General features: G+C 47.1%; 2 protein-coding genes across 10 annotated transcripts in view; one reads left to right on the top strand and one right to left on the bottom strand.

Annotated features, from left to right (window-relative positions):
* Nucleotides 1-17,386, top strand: part of LOC129704352 (oocyte zinc finger protein XlCOF15-like) — a 265,479-nt gene that overhangs the window by 42,280 nt on the left and 205,813 nt on the right. The gene's annotated exons all lie outside the window — the stretch shown is intronic.
* Nucleotides 2,400-11,033, bottom strand: LOC129704306 (gastrula zinc finger protein XlCGF57.1-like). 9 transcript variants are annotated; one of them, XM_055647352.1, is made up of 3 exons: nt 10,659-11,033; nt 8,300-8,367; nt 2,400-5,001 (listed from the first exon to the last, which is right to left on the bottom strand). In XM_055647352.1, exon 3 carries the CDS (start codon nt 4,436-4,438, stop codon nt 2,696-2,698), a length of 1,743 nt encoding a protein of 580 aa, XP_055503327.1. In that variant the 5' UTR covers nt 4,439-5,001; nt 8,300-8,367; nt 10,659-11,033; the 3' UTR covers nt 2,400-2,695. The 9 variants fall into 9 exon arrangements, with proteins under 9 accessions (XP_055503327.1, XP_055503330.1, XP_055503326.1 ...); XM_055647355.1 differs by having other exon boundaries at nt 2,400-4,904; XM_055647351.1 differs by lacking the exon at nt 10,659-11,033 and adding an exon at nt 8,873-8,928.

Below are 17,386 nucleotides of genomic sequence, written 5' to 3'. Positions count from 1 at the left end.
CGGCTGAAAGACAATTTACCAACTAAAATGTCTCATCCTTGGAAGATGCTGGGAATGACATTGAATGAGTCATAAGATCTCTCAGGATGATCTTATTTAAGATCAAGCTATATTTAAGAGGGAGTTAGATGTGGCCCTTGTGGCTAAGGGGATCAGGGGGTATGGAGAGGTTACGTGAGAGGTTAGAGGCAGGTACGGGATACTGAGTTGGATGATCAGCCATGATCATATTGAATGGCGGTGCAGGCTCGAAGGGCCGAATGGCCTACTCCTGCACCTAATTTCTATGTTTCTATCTTGTATTGCAGTAACACAACTGTGTGACACAGATCTTTGAAATGGACAAAATGGCCCTTAGTGTTGAAGAGAGCTGGGAAGAGTTAAACCCCCTTTGGTTTCTCCCTTTAGACATATAGCACAGAAATAGGACCTTCAGCCTAACCTGCCCCGGCCAACCAAAATGCCCCGTCTATGCTGGTTCCACCTGCCCACTTCCCTCTAAACATTTCCTATTTATGTACCTATCCAATGTCTTTTAAATGTTGTTATAATACCTCCCTCAACTACCTCCTCTGGCAGGCTGTTCCATATGCTCCCACCCTCGGTGCGAAAAAGTTGCCCCTCAGGTTTCTATTAAATCTTTCCGCCCCTCACCTTAAATATATTGTCTGGTTCTTGATTCTCCTACTTTGTGTAAAAGACAGCATTCACCCTGTCGAATCCTCTCTTCAGGCTTGATAACAGTGAATGTCAAAGATACTGTATGGAAATAGGCCCTTTGGCCCAATGAGTCTACAAAGATTAACCTTGCACTTACACTAATCCAATGTCAATCCCATTTTTAACTTTTCTACATTCTTGTCAACTCTCCCTGGATTCCTCCACTCACCGGGAAATCGGGGCAATTTACTGCAGCCGGACAGTTTCCAGGGGTTGCAGCACAGTGGTCGTCCTGGGCTTGGTCTGTCTATCAAAGCTGAAGCTAAGGGTTGCGCCAACTATCCACACTGAGGTAATGCCCGGAACCGAAACATAGTTCACAATTGAGCAAATTTCTGGAGAGAGGATATCAAATCACAGCTTGGGAACAGCTCCATCCAGGAAGGTAAGAAATGGTAGCGAATTGTGGACGCAGCCCAGGCCATCACACAAATCAACCTTCCTTCTACTGACTCCATTTATACCTCTCGCTGCCTCAGCAAGGTCAGCAGCATAATCAAGGACGAGTCGCACCCTGTCCACTCCCTCTTCACCCATCAGGTAAAAGGTATAGAAGTGTGAAGCTGCACACCTCCAGATTCAGGGACAGTGTCTTCCCAGCCATTAGGCAACTGAACCATCCTACCACAACTAGAGAGCAGTCCTGAACAACTATCTACTTCATTGGAGACCCTGGGACTACACTTGATCAGACTTTACCGGCTTTATCTTGTACGAAACGCGATTCCCTTTTTCATGTACCTGTTCACTGTGAATGGCTCCATTGTAGTCATGTTTGTCTTTCTGCTGACTGGTTTGCATGCAACAAAAGCTTTTCACTGTACCTCGTTTGCACATTCTCCCTGGGGCGCTTCTGGGGTAATGTGTAAACTCCAACTCCACACACACACACACACACACAATACCCAAGGTTAGGACTGAACCTGGTTCTGGCATGGTGAGGCAGCATCTCCAGTTGCTGTGCCACTGTGGCGCTCCAATATCTGGGACAAGAACTGAGCAAGTTGTCATCCTCTCCAACGGTCTGCCAAAAGTCCTGCAGCGAATTTGGGGGGAAAACTTTTCACACACAGAGTGCAACTATGTGAAACATGTCAACACAGGGATGGGAGGGATGAAACCAGGACCAAGCCAATTGAACAGCAAAATTCTAGAGCTGCCGTCACTGTCCAGGATCCATTAGGTTCAATCCGCTCCTCGTATGCTCTCAGCGTGGAGTTTGCATGTTCTGTCTGTGACCATGTGGGTTCCCTCTGGGTGTTCTTGTTTCTTCCCACATCCCCAAGACATATGGGCTGTTAGGTTGACAAAAATGCTGGAGAAACTCAGCGGGTGAGGCAGCATCTATGGAGCGAAGGAATAGGTGACGTCTCGGGTCGAGACCCTTCTTCAGTTAGGTTAATTAGCCACTGAAATTGTCAGTGAATAGTAGAATCTGGCAGATGCAAGGGGTAATGGAACGCGGGGAGAATAAAAATTGAATTTAGGATTAGGGTAAATGGGTGTTTAATGATCAGTGCAGATTTAGTGTTCCCGTACTGCATCTCTCAATCACTTAACCAGGTGAGATGGGAGGCTGGCGCAGAGCAAAACAATAGAAGGGTTTAAATGGGCTGAATGGCCTCTCTTTCCACTGTTTATTGTGCATAATGCAGACATAAAGGTCTTTGGACAACGTGTTGAAAGCAGAAACAATTTATTTTAACACAGATCCAGAAAATTAAATTCTAGCCCAGTTATAGGCAGTCCTAACATCAGCAAAAATTAAAATCACAGTGCCCAATAACTAAGGTTCAATCCTGGGTGTACCCAGCAGTAGAAATATCGACTAAATCCAATACCTGTAATATTAACGTGCGTTTGGTTTCAACAGCAGTAATGATTGAAATAGTCAGCACACAACATTTTTTCTCCTCAGTGTGAATTTGCTGGTGTCTCACCAGGCTCGACAACCAAGGGACCCTTATCCCCCCATTCAAAACAGGTGATCAGGCCCGTCTCTAACATGAAGTTGCTGATGTATCATCAGGCTGGATAAGTGCACAAACCTCTTCCCACACACTTTACAGGAGGTCGGATTCGTCCCGGTGTGAATTTGGTGGTGTCTTACCAGGTTGGACGACCGAGTGAACTTCTTCCCGCATTCAAAGCAGGTGAACGGCCTCTCGCCCGTGTGAATTTGCTGGTGCCTCACCACGCTCGATGACTGAGTGAACCTCTTCCCACACTCACAGCAGGAGAACGGCCTCTCGCCCGTGTGAATTTGCTGGTGCCTTACCAGGCTGGACGACTGAATGAATCTCTTCCCGCACTCGGCGCAGGAGAATGGCTTCTCCCCAACGTGAACTCGCTGGTGCCTCACCAAGCTAGATGACTGAGTAAATTTCTTCCCACACTCAGAGCAGATGAACGGCCTCTCCCCAGTGTGGGTTTGCTGGTGCAAGGTCAGGTTGGACAAATAACTGAATCCTTTCCCACACACAGAGCAGGTGAAAGGCTTCTCCTCACTTTGAGCGCACTGGTGTTTCAGTAACTGGGATGATTGAACAAAGCTCTTCCCGCACTCGGAGCAGATGAACGGCCTCTCAGCAGTGTGAATTTGCTGGTGTATCATCAACTCAGATGACCGAGCAAATCCCTCCGCGCACACAGAGCAGCTGAACAACCTCTGCCCAGTGTGAACCTGCTGGTGCAAGGTCAGATGGGATGAATGAGCGAATCCTTTTCCACACTCGGAGCAGATGAAAGGCCTCTCCCCAGCATGAACCCGCTGGTGTTTTAGCAACTGGGACGACTGAACAAAGCCCTTCCCACACTCAGCGCAGGTGAATGGCTTCTCGCCAGTGTGAATTCGCTGGTGGACCAGCAGCTCAGATGACCGAATGAAGCCCTTCCCACACTCGGAGCAACCGAATGGCCTCTCCCCAGTGTGAATACGCTGGTGCATCAACAGCCCAGATGACCGAAAGAATCCCTTCCCGCACTCAGAGCAGGTGAATGACCTCTCCCCAGTATGGATCTGCTGGTGTACCAGCAGCTCAGACGATCGAGTGAATCCCTTCCCACATTCAGTGCACCTGTACGGCCTCTCACCAGTGTGAATCCGTTGGTGTGTTCTCAGGTTGGAAGGCCGAGTGAATGTCTTCCCACAGTCAGAGCAAATGAAGGGCCTCGCCTGGGTATGAATTTGCTGGTGGTTCAACAACTCTGATGACGGAGTGAAATCCTGCTCATAGTCTAGCTGGTGTCCGAACAACTCTGATGACCGAGTGAAATCCTGCTCATAGTCCAGCTGATGGTTCAATAACTCCGATGACCGAGTGAAATCCTGCTCACTGTCTAGCTGTTCTTCAAACAACTCCGATGACTGGGTGAAATCCTGCTCGCTGTCTAGCTGTTCTTCGAACAACTCTGATGACTGGGTGCATTCCTGCTCACTGTCTAGCTGTTCTTCGAACAACTCTGATGACTGAGTGCATTCCTGCTCACTATCTAGCTGTTCTTTGAACAACTCTGATGACTGAGTGCATTCCTGCTCACGGTCTGGCTGATGGTTCAGGAGCTCCGATGAGCGAGGGCATTCCGGCTCGCGGTCTTGTTGGTGTTCGATCAACTCCGACGACTGAGTTAATTCCTCCCCACAGTCAGAGCCAGAGATCGGCTCTTTCCCAGTCTGAATTTGCGGCTGTTTCTCAGCCGAGTGAACCTCTTCCCACATTCAGAGCAGATGACAGGCCCCTCCCCAGTGTAAACCCACTGGTTTGAGGAGAGAACGAATGAATCAATAATTCCTTTTCCACACTCAAAGTGGGCGACAGGCCTCTCTCTCTCTCTCTAGAGCAAATTCACTGGTGTGTCCTCAAGTTGGACGAGTGGGTGAATCTTTGACCACACCCGGGAGAATGGCCTCTCATCAGTATGAATTTGCTGCCGTGTCTTTATGTTGGATGACTGAGTGAATGTCCTTCAGCTGATGAAGGGTCTTGCCCGCAGTATGAACTCACTGGCGACTCACCAGGCGGGAAGGTCCAGCAAAGTTTTTCCACATTCACAGCAGTTCAACGTCCTCTCCCCACTGTATCATCAGGTGGGATGGCTGAGTGAACTCCTCCCACACTCAGAGCTGCTCAACGTCCTATCTCCAGTGACGATGTGCCAGTGTGTTCTCCGGCCCTGGATCAATGCTGTTTCAACAAAAGTGGGGGCGGGGGGTGGATGTGAAAAAAGTCACATTTGTTCCAGTCATGAAGAGATGCACAATGTTCCAGCTTGGACGATGCACTGTTTAAGAAATAGACAAGTACATTTACAGAGTTGACGTGGATACGTTTTTTCCATTGAGAGTAGGGAAGATTCAAACAAGAGGACATGATTTGAGAATTAAGGGACAAATGTTTAGGGGTAACATGAGGGGTACTTCTTTACTACTCAGAGAGTGGTAGCTGTGTGGAATGAGCTTCCAGTGGAAGTAGTGGAGGCAGGTTCGATTTTATCATTTAAAAATTAATTTGGTAGGTATATGGACGGGAAAGGAATGGATGGTTATGGTCTGAGTGCAGGTAGATGGGACTAGGTGAGAGGAAGCGTTTGGCACAGACTAGAAGGGCCGAGATGGCCTGTTTCCGTGCTGTAATTGTTATATGGTTACATAGATAGGACAGGTTTGGAGGGATATGGACCAAATGCAGGAAGGTGGGACTAGTGTAGCTGGGACATGTTGGCCGGTGTGGGCAAGTTGGGCCGAAGGGCCCGTTTCCACACTGTATCACACTATGACTCTCTGCCTTCCCAATACTCTCTAATCCAGACAACACCCTGGCGAACCTCCTCTGTTCCCTCTCCAAGGCCTCCATATCTTTCCTGTGGAGTAGCAACAAGAACCCACTAACAATACCCCAAATGTGATCCAAGTTTTACGCAGCCACAATATTTCTTCCCAACTCTTGAACTCTCTCATTCAAGGGTGGGAATCTCACTGCCCTGCTGGTCACACTGGTTTCCAAGTTCATCTCAGGAATAAAACAGACTGGAATTTTGGATGAGAATGTACAAGGCATGATTAATAAATTTGCTGATTACACTACAATAGGACACAACTTGAACGATAGGGAGAGGTTGGGCAATCTAGGACTTTATTTCTTGGGAGCACAGGAAACTGTGTGATGCTCTTCTAGAGGTGTATAAAATCGTGAGGGGAATAGATAGAGGAATGCACAGGGTCTTTTACCCAAGTAGGGGAATGAGGAACTAGAGGACAACGGTTTACATAGAAACATAGAAAATAGGTGCAGGAGGAGGCCATTCAGCCCTTCAAGCCAGCACCCCCATTCATTGTGATCATGGCTGATCGTCCCCTATCAATAACCCGTGCCTGCCTTCTCCCCATATCCCTTGACTCCATTAGCCGCCCTAGAGCTCTATCTAACTCTCTCTTGAATCCATTCAGTGACTTGGCCTCCACTGCCCTCTGTGGCAGGGAATTCCACAAATCCACAACTCTCTGGGAGAAAAAGTTTTTTCTCAGCTCAGTCTTAAATGACCTCCCCTTTACTCTAAGACTGTGGTCCCTGGTTCTGGACTCGCCCAACATTGGGAACAGTTTTCCTGCATCTAGCTTGTCCAGTCTTTTTATAATTTTATATGTTTCTAAGAGCATGTTTCTAAGAGAAAGATTAATACAAACCTGGTGAACAGCTTTTTCCATCTGGAGAACAGCGGGTATTATGGAATGTGCTGCCAGAGGAAGCATGTACCATACCAGCATTTAAAAGACATTGGGGTAGATACATGGCTTGGAAAGGTTTAGAGGGATATGTGCCAAATGCAGGAAAATGGGACTTGCTTTGTCGGGGCACCTTGGTTGGCATGGATGAGTTGGGTCGAATGGCCTTTTTGCATGTTCTATGACGAATAGATGGCATCATAGACAGCAAAGATAGTTATCAAGAATTACAGCTGGACAAGTGGGCAAAGGAATGGGGAATGGAGTTTAACTCAGTTAAGTATGATGTTGCAGTTTTGGAAATTGAATTGCAGTGAATGTTAAGACCCTGCAGAGTGTTCTGGAGCAGAGAAATCTCATAGATCACAGGAGTACAATTGCATAGTTCCCTGAAAGTGGAATCCAAAATGGATAGGGTGGCAAAGGTTTTTGGTAGACTGGCCTTGAACTGTCAGGAAACTGAATATGGAGGTTGGGACACAATGTTACAGTTGCCCAAGAAGTTGGGTGACCACTGAAATCTCCAATTTTAGGTAACCCCTAACTAACACCATCCCCTTCCCCCCATTCCTCTCCCCTCACCTGTGCTACACCTGGACTCCCAACTACTTCTTCCCTCCAGCTTATTTTCTCCCTCTGGCTCCACAATCCACAACTCTGCAAATCTGTCTCACAACCTCTGTTCTTAAATCTGACCTTTGTTCCAACCATCTGCCTATCAACCCCCTCTCTCCCCAATGTCAACCTATTACCTCCCATGGTTTGTCCTGCCTCTCCCCTTTTCAAACTTTCCTTCACGCCCCCCACTCCCCATCAGTCAAAAGAAGGGTCTCGCCCTGAAACGTCACCTATCCATGTTCCCCAGAGATACTGCATGACCTGCCGAGTTACTCCAGCATTTTGTGTTCTTGTGTGGATTCATTTAGCAATCTGCAGTTATTTGTTTCTCCTCCAATTTTTTTTCCAACCAAGCAGATCAAAGGGGAAGGGTATCTGACCCGAAACATTCACTCGATGAATTATCTGGTATTTCCTATTTTTATTTCATATTTTGGGTATGTAGAAGTATTTTATTTTTAAACAGGACAATGGGAATGACTCTGATTAAGATCGCCTTAGCAACATGGGCCTCACCCTTTGTTTACAAAGTTATCTGGTTGAGATAAGTGAGCACAGGCAGAGAGAGAGAGAGAGAGAAATCAAAGGGCACTTTTTATGGCTGAAAAGCACATGCCATTCTTCACAGCTTTAACTTTTATTTGTCATTTGGCCTTCATTCATCTGTTAACAGAAAACTCCCTATACATGTATAATCTTCTTTATTCATGCAGTCTTCTCTTTGACTGATAGCACACAAACAAAAAAACGTTTCACTGTACCATGGTACACGTGACAACATAATAAACTGAACTAAAGCCAGGGTTTGCAAAATGAAGCCAGAGACATTCTCTTTGTCCCATCTATTCCCTCCCCTACCCAGTCCTTTGTGAATAAAAACTAACATTTTCTCTCCCTTGTTTCCCTTCTATCCCTCCTTCTGGTTCTATTTCACTCCTCTCCTTATTTGATAAACCTCTTGTCTCCTTTACACCTCCAGCCTTTCTTACTTAACTCATTTGCCAATCAATACTCTCTATAATAATAATAATAATAATAATAATAATAATACATTTTATTTTTGGGCGCCTTTCAAGAGTCTCAAGGACACCTATACCCCCTCACCTGCCAGACGTTGTCTCACCCCCTCCCTTCTCTTTTGCAGCTTTCCCCTCCTCTCTCTCCCTCCCCCCCTACCACAATTTGTCTGAGGAACAATTCCGACTGGTTGCTTATCGATTCCCCCTCACAGATACTGACCTGCTGAGTTTCTCCAGCACCGTGTCTTGCTCAAGATTCCAGCATCTGCAGTTCCTTGTGTCTTGAAACTAGAGGTGAAAATGAGAAGAAAGGATGTCAGGTAAGGAGATAAGACGAGTGCAATAGATAAAGCCAGGGGGAGGGATACAAGTTTGCCCGTGGCCTCACTCTGGTAATGGAAGAGGCCAAGGACAGAGAGGTCGGTGGTCGGTGTGGAAAGTGGAGTTAAAACGGTAGATCTAGCTTGGATCAACTCTGTTGATCGTTGCACGGAGACCGACCGACTGAAAGTCTCCAGCATCGTCTGGCTGTGATTAAATCAGAAAGAAAGCCCCGGGGGCCGGGAGTGTGTGTGTGTGTGTGGGGGGGGGGGGGGGGGGTGGTGTCGGCAGCGGCAGGCCGGGATTGTTGAGTGCGATCGCCAGCAATGATTCTGCGAACCGCACGAATGTTTTGCCTTCGCATCCCTCCGATGCAGCCGCAACCTGCGGCTCCGGCTCCGGCTCCGGCTCCAGCTCCGGCCCGGACCCCGGGGAGGATGAACCGACGCGGCGACGCGACGCTTGCACCTACCGCCCGGATCCCGGAAGCTTCACCCGTCCTGGTCACGTGCCCCCCCCCCCCCCCCCCCCGCCGCCGCGCGCCTGCGCCGTGGCCCCGCTCGGTGCTCCCTCGACCCTGCACTCTGTGGGAGGGAACTGCAGATGCTGGTTTAAACCCAAGAAAGACACAGAATGCTGGAGTAACTCAGCGAGACAGGCAGCATCTTTCAAGTTCATGTGAGTTTATTGTCATGTGTCCCTGATAGGACAATGAAATTATTGCTTTGCTTCAGCATACAGAACATAGTGGGCATTTACTTCAAAACAGATCAGTGTGTCCATATACACACATGAATAAATATACTGATACAGTGCAAATAACAGATAATGGGTTATTATTTGGACATTTTCGGACCCGAAAGGTCACCCGTTCCTTCTCTCCAAAGATGCCGCTTGTCCCCCTGAGTTACTTCAGCATTTTGTGTTTACCTGGAGTTTCACTGACAGCCAAACTCTTCCAAAGATTAACACAAGACATACTGGAGTAACTCTGCCGGTCAGGCAACATCTCTGGAGAACATTGATACTGATTTTTTTTTCCAGATACGCTACCTGACCCGCTGAGTTACTACAGCATTTTGCGACTATCTTTGGTATAAACCACAATCTGCAGTTCCTTCTTATCGCTTTCCAATTTCGTTCTCGGCATCAGATTATTTTACTGATGCAGCGTCGAAGTGCGCCCAGTGCGTGCCGACCAGCAATCACCCTTTAATTTACACTTTAGACTTTACAGATAGACTTACAGATACTTTACAGATACACTTTAGACTTTACGGAAACGAGTCCGCGATCGACCAGCGATCACCATATACACCAACACTATCCTACACACACTAGGGACAATTTACAATTATACCGAAGTAAAATTAACCTGCAAATTTCTACACGGCGGGGGGGGAGACTTGAGCACCCGGAGACAACGCACATGATCACGGGGAGCACATAAAAGTTCCATACAGACCGCACACGTAGTCAGGATCGAACCAGGATATCTGGCGCTGTAATGCGGCCGCAGCGCCACTGTGCCACCCACACACTCGTCCTATCCTACACACTGGGGACAATTTGCAGAAGCCAATTAACCGAAAAAACCTTGGAATGTGGGAGGAAACCGGATCACCCCACGCGGTCACAGGGAGAACAGGCAAACTCCACAGTGAAAGCATGCTTGCTCAGGATCGAACCCGGGCCTCTGGCATTGTAAGGGAGCAACTTTACCACAGCGCCGCCCCTAATCGACCAAGTCATTCCGACTGGCAAGGACTATAAGATGAAGAAACGCGGTTGTCAGTTTATGCACAGAAAGCCCCGTTGATCTATCATAGAAACCAAGAACTGTATATTCTGATTTACACAAAAGTGCTGGGTAACATAGCGGGTCATGCAGCATCTCAGGAGAACATGAACAGGTGACGTTTCGGTTCGGGACATTTCTTCTGCATCTTCAGACCGGATTTAAGACGGGTCCCGATCCTTGATTATGCTGGTGGCCTTGCCGGGTCACTCCCTCTTCTCCCCTCTCCCATCAGACGTTTGACACAAAATGCTGGAGTAACTCAGCGGGACAGGCAGAATCTCTAGAGAGAAGTTTCGGGTGGAGACTGACGAAAGGCCTAGACCCCAAACGCCACCCATTCCTTCTCTCCAGAGATGCTGCCTGTCCTGCTGAGTTACCACAGCATTTGGTGTCTATCTTCGGTTCAAACCAGGATCTGCAGTTCCTTCCTACATAGGTACAGAAGTCTGATACATACCTCCAGATTTTGGAAGAGTTTCCTCCCAGCTGTTAACAGGGAACTGATGAGCGGTCCTCTCTCCAGCTAGCGTGCGGTGCTGACCTCCCATCTACCTCATTGGAGACCTTTGGACTATCTTTAATCTGACTTTATCGGACTTCAAGGTTATATCTTGCACTAAATACTGTACCCTTTGTCCTTTATCTGTGCACTGTGCACAGCCTGATCGTATTCATGTATAGTCTTTTCTTTGATTGGGTAGCAGGCAAACAAAAGCTTTCACTGTATCTCGATGCACGTGACAACAATAAATTAAACTAAACTAAACCGCTGCCGGGCGACTGTCTGAAGCGCGACCAGACCGCGCGGAGCCTCAATGTTCAGTCTGCTACAGCGCTGCTTTTTAATCCCCGGCCTGTATTTCGCCTCTGCTGCATCAGCTGACTGATTACCAGCGGCTCGGCTTATCTGCTGCTGAAAACCTCACCTATGCCCCCCTCTTATCTCCAGACTTGATCATCCAATCTCTCCTGTCCTCCATCTTCGACGCAACACAAAGTGTGTGCGCACAAGTCACTGCCGCTGCCGCTTGTAGATTAAATGGCGCCTGAAACTCACGGTTTGTCAATGAAGGTGAAGAAGGGGTTTTTCGACCCGAAAATGTCGTCGCTCCATTCCCTTCACAGATGTTGCCTGACCCGCTGAGATCTTCCAGCACTTAAAAAAAAAACCTCACGGCCGGGAGTGGTGGTGCAGGCAGATATGACAGTGGCGTTTAAGAAGGCATTTAGATAGGCACATGGATGTGAAGGGAAATTGATCAGGAGACGAGGATACACTTCTTTCTCAGAGAGAGTTGTGAGTCTGTGGAATTCTCTGCCTCAGAGGCCAGTTCTCTGGATACTTTCAAGAGAGAGCTAGATAGGGCTCTTAAAGATAGCGGAGTCAGGGGATATGGGGAGAAGGCAGGAACGGGGAACTGATTGGGGATGATCAACCATGATCGCATTGAATGGCGGTGCTGTCTCGAGGGGCCGAATGGCCTACTCCTGCACCTATTGTCTATTGTCTGTGTTGTCTATTATCACCTGAAGGCAGGGGAAATTCGTTGCGGTCATGGTCGGCACGAACGTTGTGGGCCGAAGGGCAAGTTCCTATGCTGTACTGTTCTAAGAACATAACAGGAACACGAGAACAGATATTTCCAATCCTGGTTCGCTCACTATGGGACAATTGTGCACAGTTCTGGTGTCCACCCGTCATTGAAACCGGTTGTCAGATGACTCGCACCCTGTTCTCTCCGTCACAAGTTGCTGTGCACAACTCGCCTGATGCGTTTCATACATCTCCCCCAGCGACCTTACTTCGAAACACCTTCAATGGCTGATTGTGGGTGGCGCTACATAAATGCAAGTCTTCCTTCGGACGGAGGCAGACAGAGGCAGAGACAAGGAGGGAGGAAGGTAGGGAGGAGAGGGAGGGAGGGAGAGAGGGAGACAGACAGACAGACCCTGTAGCCGTCTGAAGAAGGGTTTCGGCCCGAAACGTCGCCTATTTCCTTCGCTCCATAGATGCTGCTGCACCCGCTGAGTTTCTCCAGCATTTTTGTGGACCTTCGATCTTCCAGCATCTGCAGTTCCTTCTTGAACACCCTGTAGCCGTAGCTGATGCTACATCGCTTCTCTCATGTTACACTCAGTTGTGTAGGTTCCAGTCCAACTTAAGATCCTGGGCAGGTTTTGCTTCTCACCAGGCCTGCTCCCTTTGGACCAAAGAGCTTTGGACTATGTTCACCAAACATAGACATAGAAAATAGGTGCAGGAGTAGGCCATTCGGCCCTTCGAGCCTGCACCGCCATTCAATATGATCATGGCTGATCATCCAACTCAGTATCCTGTACCTGCCTTCTCTCCATACCCCCTGATCCCTTTAGTCACAAGGGCCACATCTAACTCCCTCTTAAATATAGCCAATGAACTGGCCCCAACTACCTTCCGTGGCAGAGAATTCCAGAGATTCACCACTCTGTGTGTCAAAAATGATTTTCTCATCTCGGTCCTAAAAGACTTCCCCCTTATCCTTAATAGCATAGGATCTTTGATACTCACTGGCGTGTTCCCCCCACAATCCCTCAGGTCGACACTAGTGCTCATAACGCATAATTTCATCGACACAATCAACTGCATATTTATAACAACAAAAAAGACACAACATTTTGGAATAACAGCGGGTCAGCCAGCATATTCTGTAGAACATAGACACACGACATTTCGGGCCGGGATCCTTCTTCAGACCAGAGGTCATAGAGCGCTTCAGACTGATTGTAATGAGGGGGTGGGGCACACAGCCTGGCAAATGGTAGGTGGGAAAACGACAAACGATATTGGAGTATCTCAGCGGCTCATTATACGTCTCCAGAGATGCTGCCCGACCCTCCGAGTTACTCCAGCTCTTTGTGTGTTTTTCTGTAAAACAGCATCTACAATCGAAACGTCACCTATCCATTTTCTCCAGAGATGCTACCTGACCCGCTTGGTTACTCCACTATTTGGTCGGCGTCATAGTGGCGCAGCGGTAGAGTTGGTCCCTTACACTGCCAGAGACCCGGATTCGTTTCTTTATGGAGTTTGTACGTTCTCCCAATGACCATGTGGGTTTTCTCCGGGTGCTCCGGTTTCCTCCCACATCCCAAAGACGCGCGGGTTTGCAAGTAAATTGGCTTCTATATGTTGTAACGTGTACAGGACGGTCCTAGTGTGGGGATGATCGCTGGTCGGCACGGATTTGGTGGGCCGGAGGGCCTGTTGCCACGCTGTATTTCTAAAGTATCTAACTAAATGTGTCGGATCTTGCTCTGGGTGGCAGCATCTGAAACAGTGGCTTGGACACACACTAACCCAGAGTCTTGGCCACAGCCACTGAATCCTGGTGAACTAAAGCCTGCCTTACAGAGAAAGGTTGAACAAGTTAGGGCTTTATTCTTTGGAGCGCAGAAGGTTAAGGGGGGACTTTAAAGAGGTCTTTAAAATGATGAGAGGGATAGACAGAATTGACGTGGATAAGCTTTTCCCACTGAGAGTCGGGAAGATTCAAACAAGGGGATATGACTTGAGAATTAAGGGACAGAAGTTTAGGGGTAACATGAGGGGGAACTTCTTTACTCAGAGAGTGGTGGCTGTGTGGAATGAGCTTCCAGTGAAGGTGGTGGAGGCAGGTTCGTTTTTATCATTTAAAAATAAATTGGATAGTTATATGGACGGGAAAGGTATGGAGGGTTATGGTCTGAACGCAGGTGTATGGGACTAGGGGAGAATACGTGTTCGGCACGGACTAGAAGGGTCGAGATGGCCTGTTTCCGTGCTGCAATTGTTATATGGTTACATGGTGTCGGCTGAGACCTGAGATCGCCGGCGATACAGCCTGCCATCACAGCTACACGCCTGATCAGAGTGCCCATGTGATCAAAAGTCAAATTTACTTCTTATATTTTCTTTCAGTCCCATTGCAAACACTTCATCGATTTTATTTTTATTGTCACTCATCTAAATGTAATGAAAACTTTTAAAAAGCGAGGAAGTTGCTTTTATTCAGAGTGTCAAGAAGTTTTCCTTCTCAAGAAAATACAAATTCTACAGGCATGATGAAATGAATCAAATAATTCTATGGGGGGGGGGGGGGGGGGGGGGGGGGAAAGAGGGTGACATTTACAAAAAAAACAATAATTGAGTCTGGCTGAGATTTCCCCCTTCCCCCCATTTTACATATAACACGATGAGGTGATCCACCAGATTGTCTTTTAGTACCCGATTGAGAGGAACAGTTTTAATAAAGATCTGAAATCTACAAATGCAACAAACTATCTTGCATGATTAAATTGATGAGAAGGTCTCACTGTTTTCTCTGGCGTGAAATGACGTTAACCAAGCTCCGTACCCCAAATGCCCTGTAATCATGTCCTCCAGAGATGCAGCCTGACCCACTGAGTTACTCCAAAAAGAGAATGTTTTTTTTTCTCAGCCAGCATCGCCAATACCTTGCATCGACAACCCACTTTCTGACGGTATAACCAGATGTTCAAAGTCGCCTATTTGCACTCCGGATCGGCAGTCCTTAGATTTAGGAGACCCATATCACCCTGCCCATACTCTTATTTCTCTTCTGCCATTCTTTTAATTTGGGGACAAATGACAATAAAACTCTCTGGATTGGATAGTCTGGATAGAAAAAGAGTATACAGAGGATTAAGGTAGCATACAATGATGCAATGAGGTTGCTACTTCGTGTCCCTAGGTGGCATAGTGCCAGTCAATTGTTTGTGTCCACTAGAGTGCCAACCTGTGAGGCACTCTTAAGACAGCTGATGTTTAGTTTTATGTGTCGCCTGGACAAGTCAGAGAACCACATAATTGAAGCCTTAGTCAGCCCTCTGAAAAGCTGCTATAGATTCACTTCTAGGCTAAGATGGCATTGGTGCAATAGCTTATATATATTTTAGGCTAATATGCAATTTCTTAATGTATCTCTGTAATTCTTTGTACTGTTTGATGTGTATATGGACCTGTGTCTGAAATAAAGCTTTAATTATTAATTATTAAATTTCAGCAATCGACCGATTCTCAATTCTGGACTCCCCCAACACTTGTAACACTTTTCCTGCGTCTAGCTTGTCCAGTCCTTTTAGAATTTAAAACGTTTTATTTTGATTCAATGGGCTCTGTGGGTTCTCGCTGCAATTTCTCTGCAAGTTCTCACTACAAAGAGTAGGGATTAACATGTCCCTTTCAGAATGGCAGGCAGTGAGTAGTGGGGCACCGCAAAGCACGGTGCTGGGACCGCAGCTATTTACAATATACATCAATGATTTGCATGAAGGGATTCAAAGTAACATTAGCAAATTTGCAGATGACACAAAGCTGGGTGGCAGTGTGAACTGTGAGGAGGATGCTATGAGGATACAGGGTGACTTGAACAGGTTGGGGGAGTGGGCAGATGCATGGCAGATGAAGTCTAATGCGGATAAATGTGAAGTTATCCACTTTGGTAGCAAAAACAGGAAGGCAGATTACTATCTAAATGGCGTCAAGTTGGGAAAAGGGGGAGTACAACGGGATCTGGGGGTCCTTGTACATCAGTCTATGAAAGTAGGCATGCAGGTACAGCAGGCAGTGAAGAAAGCGAATGGCATGTTGGCCTTTATAACAAGAGGAATCGAATATAGGAGCAAAGAGGTCCTTCTGCAGTTGTACAGAGCCCTAGTGAGACTGCACCTGGAGTATCGTGTGCAGTTTTGGTCCCCTAATTTGAGGAAGGACATTCTTGCTATTGAGGGAGTGCAGCGTAGGTTTACAAGGTTAATTCCCGGGATGGCGGGAGGGTCATATGCTGAGAGAATGGAGCAGCTGGGTTTGTACATTCTGGAGTTAAGAAGGATGAGAGGGATTCTCATTGAAACATATAAGATTGTCAAGGGTTTGGACACACTAGAGGCAGGAAACATGTTCACAATGTTGGGGGAGTCCAGAACCAGTTTAAGAATAAGGAGTATAAGGAAACACTTTTTTTCAGAGAGAGTGGTGAGTATGTGGAATTCTCTGCCTCAGAGGGCGGTGGAGGCCAGTTCTCTGGATACTTTCAAGAGAGAGCTAGATAGGGCTCTTAAAAATAGCGGAGTCAGGGGGTATGGGGAGAAGGCAGGAACAGGGTACTGATTGGGGATGATCAGCCATGATCACATTGAATGGTGGTGCTGGCTCGAAGTGCCGAATGGCCTACTCCTGCACCAATTGTCTATAATTGGTTGATTTAAAACATGGAAACAGGCCCTTTGCCCCACTGCGACCACACTAGTTCTATGTTATCTCACTGTCTCATCTACCCCTTGCACACTGGGGCAAATGACAGGCCAGATAACAACCTTCTTTTATTCATTAGTATAAAGGGTAGTGCGCCAGGCCATTTTAGCTCTGATTCATGACAAAATATTGTCAAATTGAATTCAATAAATGTTATCAGCAAAGTATGTATACATACAATAGATTTACCTTGGGGCTTTGTTCGCAAGGATAACACGATATACAGTCGACAATTAAAAATAAAACATTATAATTTAAACATGTGAAGAATAAATTAAAATACCAGAGCAAAAGGAGACTACAGACTTATGGCTGTTGAGTAGAGCTACTACTCGTGGAAAAAAAAAGCTGTTTTTATGTCTGGCTGTGGCGGCTTTGACAGTCCGGAGTCGCCTCCCAGAGGGAAGTGCTTCAAAGAGTTTGTGGCCAGGCTGAGAGGGGTCAGAGATTATCTTACCCTGACCTTGCAGTGTACAGTTCGTCAATGGGGGGGGAAGGTTGCAGCCAACAACCTTCTCAGATGATCGAACGATACGCTGCAGCCTCTGGATGTCATGCTTGGTGCTGAGCCAAACCAGACCATGATGGAGAAGGTGAGGACAGACTCTATGATGGCAGTATAAAACTGGACCATTATTGTCTGTGGCACTTTGTGTTTTCTCAGCTGCCGCAGGAGGTACAAATTAGGGCTACTACCTTTAACCTAAAAGAACCCAAAAAGTATTGCATTGTTTGTGTATGTGTAGTATGTGTGTGTACCTGCCAAATGTTATATTATGCACACTTATGTAGATGTGAGCATGATGAGACCAATATGGTCCCAACATCTCCAAAATGGCACATACCCTTTATTACCACACACACACACACACACACACGTATTTAGCATCCAG

The sequence above is a fragment of the Leucoraja erinacea genome, chromosome 15 (genome assembly GCF_028641065.1).
Source record: "Leucoraja erinacea ecotype New England chromosome 15, Leri_hhj_1, whole genome shotgun sequence".
Taxonomy (NCBI): Eukaryota; Metazoa; Chordata; class Chondrichthyes; order Rajiformes; family Rajidae; genus Leucoraja; species Leucoraja erinaceus.
The sequence above is the reverse complement of the archived record's forward strand: the minus strand, read 5'-3'. Positions and strand labels throughout refer to the sequence as shown.

Bases quoted from the DNA above. Each gene is read 5' to 3' on its own strand.
- LOC129704306 (XM_055647352.1), bottom strand. From the start codon at position 4,438: ATGTGGGAAGAGGTTCACTCGGCTGAGAAACAGCCGCAAATTCAGACT.